This window comes from Aegilops tauschii, chromosome 2 (genome assembly GCF_002575655.3).
Source record: "Aegilops tauschii subsp. strangulata cultivar AL8/78 chromosome 2, Aet v6.0, whole genome shotgun sequence".
NCBI classification, from domain to species: Eukaryota; Viridiplantae; Streptophyta; class Magnoliopsida; order Poales; family Poaceae; genus Aegilops; species Aegilops tauschii.
This window is the reverse complement of record NC_053036.3, coordinates 590,076,549-590,083,467: the sequence shown is the minus strand read 5'-3', so window position 1 is coordinate 590,083,467 and position 6,919 is coordinate 590,076,549. Positions and strand designations below refer to the sequence as shown.

General features: G+C 49.4%; 1 protein-coding gene across 2 annotated transcripts; it reads left to right on the top strand.

Moving 5' to 3' along the window:
• Positions 1-1,146: 1,146 nt before the first annotated feature.
• Positions 1,147-4,582, top strand: LOC109786811 (cytochrome P450 84A1-like). Of its 2 annotated transcripts, XM_073509087.1 has the most exons (3): positions 1,147-2,398; positions 3,252-3,908; positions 4,079-4,582. In XM_073509087.1, exons 1-3 carry the CDS (start codon positions 1,460-1,462, stop codon positions 4,337-4,339), a joined length of 1,857 nt encoding a protein of 618 aa, XP_073365188.1. In that variant the 5' UTR covers positions 1,147-1,459; the 3' UTR covers positions 4,340-4,582. The 2 variants fall into 2 exon arrangements, with proteins under 2 accessions (XP_073365188.1, XP_020200952.1); XM_020345363.4 differs by having other exon boundaries at positions 1,154-2,398; positions 3,252-4,148.
• The last annotated feature ends 2,337 nt before the right edge of the window (positions 4,583-6,919 follow it).

The following is a 6,919-nucleotide window of genomic DNA, read 5'->3' as shown; positions in this document are numbered from 1 at the left end:
TCCCCCCTAAAAAAAAGGTTTTACTGTCACCTTACAATTCTATCGAACGCACGTATTGTGACAGCTTTTTCTCTCTTTTTTTGTGAGGGATATCGTGACAGTTTCTTTACTGGTAATCGACGGGGGAAGCACGATGTTCTCCCTCCTCATTTTGTCATTGTGTTTTCGAAATCACGTGAACCAAATAACATGCCTATGAGTATACCTTTTTTTTTCTTCGGATTTTCATCTTGAGGTGTAGAATTCTAAGATGACAGCAAAAGCTTATTAGTGATCTTTTCAGGAGATTACTGAGTGCTCTTTCGATGGAAAAAACGACAACATGCTCATGTGCCGGTCCACCGAAAGCACTTTCCACCCTTAATTCTGTTTTCCACCCTCAAGCAAACAGTCGAGATTTAGAAAACTCGACTTTTCTATTTGTTTGTGGAAAAAAGAGAGCACCCCGTCTGATTTCAAGTAACTATATAATGTCTTTCTTACAAGGGAAATGGTTGGGGGCAACCGGCTGAAAACCACTTTGGCACCGGTCGTCTCCTTCACTTGCCACGTGTCCGCTTCGCTTACCACAACCTTATCTCTTCCTTCTCGCCTCTTCTTCCCCGCATGGCCTCCTCGTGCTCTAGCCGTGATTTGTGGCTCCCATCGCCGACCATCTTCCCCGACCTATGCTCCCTCACCCAGATTCGTGAGCCAGATTCATGGCCTCTGTTGCTGGCCATCTCCCTCACCGTGAGTGCCCGCTCGACCAGTGCTGCAGGTGTGTTGCTTGCCGCCAGACCAAATCCACGAGTTGCATCCTCTCTCTCTCTCTCTCTCTCTCTCTCTCTCTCTCCACATGATATTTTTTCTTCTTCTAAAGAACTGAAGATGCTTTTTGCAACAAGGGTCTTGTTGCAAGAAGATTTGCAACAAGTGTCTTGTTGGCAATTATGCCACCAAGCAGGCGCGAGGAGGTTTTCTGCAACAAGATATCTGTTGCAAAGATTTCTGGAACATAACTTCTGTTGCAAAGAGTTCTGCAACATTAACTCTATTGCAACCATGAAGGGTGCCGCTTGGTCTGTTGATGACATCAGATCTGACGGCTCGCGACCCGACCAATCTTTTCGAAAGATCAGTAGGCTCTAGGAGAGGTTATAGGAGAGGTAAAGCAGAATAGTACAAGCATGTCATCCCAGCTCGGTGCTAGGCCAACCTCTCGCAGGGGGCTAACAAAGACCGGGGCAATGGTTGTTCCCACTACCATTTGAATTTTCTTGTGCCATGCATCCCAGAGCCTACCCCTTCCCCTACTTAACTCCAGTTAGCAAATCTCATACTAGTACTATATAAACCCTGCTCCCTCCACTTTCCTCCTCAGCTCCACTCCGCGAGCGTTATCAACCTGAAACCCCCACAATCGAATAACCCAACAAAACAAAAAAGTTGGAGCTTCCAGTAGTTTGAGTATCAATCAATGGCGGGCTTGGCCAAGATAGCCATGGACTGGCTCCAAGAGCCACTGAGCTGGCTTTTCCTTGCCTTGGTGGTCTTCGTGGAGCTGCAGCGGCAGCGGCGGCGTGGCAAGGCCAAGGCGCCGCCGCTGCCTCCGGGGCCGTACCCGCTGCCGATCGTCGGCAACATGTTCATGATGGACCAGCTGACCCACCGGGGCCTCGCGGCTCTGGCAAAGCAGTACGGCGGCATTCTCCACCTCCGCCTCGGCCAGGTCCACGCCGTCGTCCTGTCGACGCCAGAGTACGCCCGGGAGGTGCTGCAGGCGCAGGACGTCGCCTTCTCGAACCGGCCAGCTACCGTCGCCGCCATCTACCTCACCTACGACCGTGCCGACATGGCGTTCGCGCACTACGGGCCCTTCTGGCGCCAGATGCGCAAGCTGTGCGTGATGAAGCTCTTCAGCCGGCGCCGTGCGGGGACCTGGCTCGCCGTGCGCGACGAGTCCGCGGCGCTGGCCCGTGCCGTGGCCCGGCGGAGTGGCGAGTCCGTGAACCTCGGCGAGCTCATCTTCAACCTCACCAAGAACGTCACCTTCCGCGCCGCGTTCGGCGCTGACGCCGCCGGCGACGCCGGGAAACGGGATGAGTTCATCGCCATCATGCAGGAGTTCTCCCAGCTCTTCGGCGGGTCCAGCATCGGCGACTTTATCCCGTGGCTCGGCTGGGCGGACCAGGGCCTCAACGTGCGCGCCCGCGCCGCGCGCGCCGCCCTGGACGAGTTCATCGACAAGATCATCGACGAGCACATGAAGAGAAGCAAGAACCCCGACGACGTGGACGCCGACATGGTGGACGACATGCTCGCGTTCCTCCCTGAGGCGAAGCCGAAGAAGGCCGCTGGCGACGACCTGCAGAACTCGCTCCGCCTCACTCGTGAAAACATCAAGGCCATGATCATGGTAAGGACACCGAAAATTCCATTCTCAGTTTACATATCATTATACTTTTGGTCTAAGTCAACTCTTTAATTACTCGTAAAATCTTGGTGAGTGAGCATCGCCTTCAACTCTTTAATTAATTATACCCGTAAAATATTACTAGAACGTCTCCAGTTAGTCAGGCTCTAGTGGTCCCTATTCGTTCTTGCTGAAGATGCACATATAGGATATAGCTATGGGTGTTTTCAGATTTTTTTTTCCAGCTTATTCGTTTATTATTCCGGTTTTGTGTTTTTGTATTTTTTCTGAATTTTTTCCTTGATAGTTTTTATTACTTTTGTTTTCCATGTTTCATTTTACAAAAAAGATTAAAATATTTTTTTATAAACACACAAACATTTTATAAAATACTTTAATACTTTTCCAAAAAACATTAACATTTTAAAAAATGAGCACATTTTATTTTATAAATATGTGAACACATTTTTAAATTTACATGAAACTTTTTGAAACTGCATGAATATTTTAAAACATCAAACGGTTTTTAAAATTACAGGGACGGTGTTTAAAGGCTTCAATAATTTTAAAATTGTGTGAATATTTGAAAGAACTATGTGAGCCCATTTATAAGATACGAAACACTTTTCAAAATCACACAAGTAATTTGTAAAATATGTAAACATTTTTCCTTTTTAAAACCAATTCCGAGTCCGGTCTTCCTACATTGTGAGTATGACATCATGTGTGATCTCATTTGTGTACACCGTGAGTATGTCATATGAGAACGATCTGTTTTTGCTTTTGTGTGTGGCACACACGCGTAATAATAATCTAATATAACGTGGTTGCATCTCTATATGTGTATGCTCGGCAGGACGTGATGTTTGGTGGGACGGAGACGGTGGCATCGGGGATCGAGTGGGCAATGACGGAGATGATGCACAGCCCCGACGACCTCCGTCGGCTGCAGCAGGAGCTCACCGACATGGTGGGTCTCGACCGAAACGTGGACGAGTCGGACCTCGACAAGCTCCCCTTCCTCAAGTGCGTAATCAAGGAGACACTCCGGCTACACCCACCCATCCCGATTCTCCACCACGAGAACGCCGAGGACTGCGTCATCGGTGGCTATTTGGTGCCCCAGGGCTCCAGTGTCATGATCAATGTATTCGCCATTGGCCGCGACGCCAAGGTGTGGAAGGACGCCGACACATTCCGACCGTCGAGGTTTATGACAGGGGAAGGGGAGACCGCAAGGCTTGACTTCAAGGGTAACTGCTTTGAGTTCTTGCCGTTCGGGTCCGGCCGCCGCTCGTGCCCCGGAATGGCGCTTGGCATCTACTCACTGGAATTTGCTGTCGCACAGCTCGCCCACGGGTTTAGCTGGGCGCTACCCGACGGCATGAAGCCGTCGGAGCTCGACATGACCGACATTTTCGGCCTCACTGCACCGCGCGTCACCAGGCTCTGCGCCGTGCCCACGCCCCGACTTACTTACCCTTTGGTCTCCGATGTCGGTGCCACGCACAAGGTGTGACGTCACGTCGTATGCGCGCACAAAAGTATATTCATCATGTAGCACAATAAAGATGTTTCACCCGATTCAGGGTAACACTATATCAGCTTATTAGACAACGGATCCATGGATCCAAAATCGAGTCAAACATTATAAACACTGACCAAGTTTATAGATACTTTTAGATTCACCCTGAAATGTATCGTGCATTTGTGCGAGGGCTTGCTACAGCGAAACATGCATTTTACTTCTTCCTTCAGGCTGTGTATCTTCTCGCCGCCGATCTTGGCTCCCACCCGCTCGCTGTCCCTCACCTTGAACCCACTGAAGAGTGCGCCAATGGCTCAGCCATGATCTCTCCTCGGACTCCGTCCAAAAATCGGCATATGGATCTCCGAAGGGCCCAGTTTGTTACTTTCTCTCCAGCGAAAGTCAAGCCCATCTAGCTTAACCTACAGACTGCTTACGGTACTGATTCTTAAAGAAAAGGAACTGTTCATTATTGCAAGAGCCCATTGCTCCAAAGAAACATTACTGCTTGAGCTGCACAGTTTTAATGCTGCGATTTTGGACCAAGCAATTGAGCAGTTGGGTTCAGACAGTTCTGTTATGAAAGAAACAAGGGTGCCAATCAAAGTGGTAACTGAATTCAGTCGGCTGTGATTCGCAAACAAGCACGCAAAATTTGTCTTGTCAAGTTAGATGGGAGCGCCGTCTCCCGCGGAGCGGCGGCCATTAGCCTTCCTTTGGGAAGCTCCTTTTTTTTTTGAGGGGCCTCCGGGAAGCTTCTCTTTGTCACAGGACTTGTGTGTGCGGTGGGGTTTTGTGTAGGGGTAAAGGGTTTTAGTCGGCCGTTGGATGAAGATCCCTCGGTTGATCAAGTTGACTGAAATTTTTTGAATTTCAATTTTAGTTGTGCAATGGACATATTCATCTAGGATAATTTATGGTTGAATAATCATCAAATTACCAGATGATTTATAGACGGACTGCGCCATAAAATGTACACACTAATTAAGTAATAGTAGTCTTTTTATTCCTTTTACCTTTTTGACAGCTCGGCGTGTCCTTTTTTTCCAGTGACGACTCGACATGTCTTCACTGTCCTTCGGGGTGTAAATTTCTTTGCACATGTGTTAGTTAACCATGTGGACGCTATGGTATTTGATCATTTGCGAATAGAGAAAACCCCTTCTTTTCTTGTTTCTACACTCCTCGATGATCTAGGGTTGCCTGGTTTTGGAACCAAAATTTGACTCCATTTGTTTTTGGCAAGCCAACATTTACGAAAGCTCAAATTTGCCAACATTTAGAGATTTTGGAGTGATTGGTTGGAAAATTAGAGACCAACTAGTTAGGTGCCGATTCTATAGTTGCAAAAAGAATTGTCTCGCTAGAATTTGAGGCATTCTATATGCTAAGGTTCCTTGGAAATAAAGGAGGCGGTCACAAATTTCAACACCGTGTCCTTTATTTTTCATTCCATATGGCTCTTTTGCTTGAGTGGATCTACGACGCCGGTCAAAATCTAGCCACTTGGATAGACCCTTGTCCAAGGAGGGTTGATCGTTACTGGCTCAAATAGACCGTCAATCATGTGTTTCATCTCATATATGTGCAACTATCTTAATCAATTTAGCCCATGCACACCAAATGGGAATTTGGCCTGGGGAATTTTGAAGAGCTAGCAGACTCATGTAAAAAACTTCACTAATTTTTATCAGAGCCTTGAGGTGCACAGTGTGCCAATTGTTGCAGGAACTTGCATTATTCATGGCTAGCTAATGTGCTCGGTTCCAACGAAAAGTGTGGATGTATAAAAGGTCTCTAGGAACATCGTAGGTTCAGGGTGGAGAAAAGCCTATGACACTTAATATTTGAGTGTGTACAAAAAGGTCTACATAGTAATTTATTGAATGTGGAGAGGAATGGTAGTGGTGTATGTAATACGGGGTTGCTGCTGCCGGATGTGGGGTTCAGCAAAACCCTTAAGGTTCGAACTCTGGGGTGTGCGCGAAGTTCTTTCCCTCCTACCGATCCACGCCCTAACTCGCTAAGATCTCACAGACGAACTCGAAGAACTCACAACACAGAGAGACACGAGGTTTATACTGGTTCGGGCCACCGTTGTGGTGTAATACCCTACTCCAGTGTGTGGTGGTGGATTGCCTCTTGGGCTGATGATGAACAGTACAAGGGGAAGAACAGCCTCCTGAGGTTGAGTTGTTCTTGTGCTTGGTGAACTTGTGCGGTGAGAGCGCGACTTCTTCCCTCCCCTCTGTGGTGGCTAGCTCTACTTATATAGGCCCTGGTCCTCTCCCCAAATATTGAGCGGGAAGGGAGCCAACACCGGCGGGCAAATTTGAAAGAGGACAGCTAGTACAAGCTATCCTGACAAAAGCGGTCTTCGCCTGCAAAAGGCTCTGGTGATGACGCCATCTTGGGCTCCATGGTGACCTCCGTCTAGCCGTCCTGCTGGTCTTGGTCTCATTGCACCGATATGGAAACCTTTGCTTGATGCCTCGGTACTCCGCGCCTGTGCCTGCTTCTTTAGCACCAAAGAGGAAACAAGGACGCCGCGCGCGCTGGCGCCCGCCTGGCGCCCACCTGGTGTCGATCGTCATGGCTCACGTCACGAGGGCCTCGTGAGGTTTGCCCCGCCTTGATATCTCTGCTCCTCGTGAACCTGCCTAGCGAGGCAGCTCCTGAGAAGGTCTTGCGTCGTCCGCCTCGCGAGGCTTGGCCCCTCGCGAGGGTCTTGAATGCCTTGTTGATGAAGATGGGTCGTACAGGCCCGCCAGCATAGCCACGCCATGGGCCGCAGGCAGGCAGGTCTGGGGACCCTCGTTCCCAGAACGCCGACAGTAGCCCCCGTGCCCAAGGCGCGCTCGGGCTTGGCTTCGAGGCGAAGCCAAGGGTCAAGTACGGAGCGCCGCGGGCCCCAAAAGCCTGCGGCCTTGGTCGACGCGTGACGGTTGATTGGACGTGGGCATCTGTGCTTCCCCACGCTGCCTCGGCAACTGCTT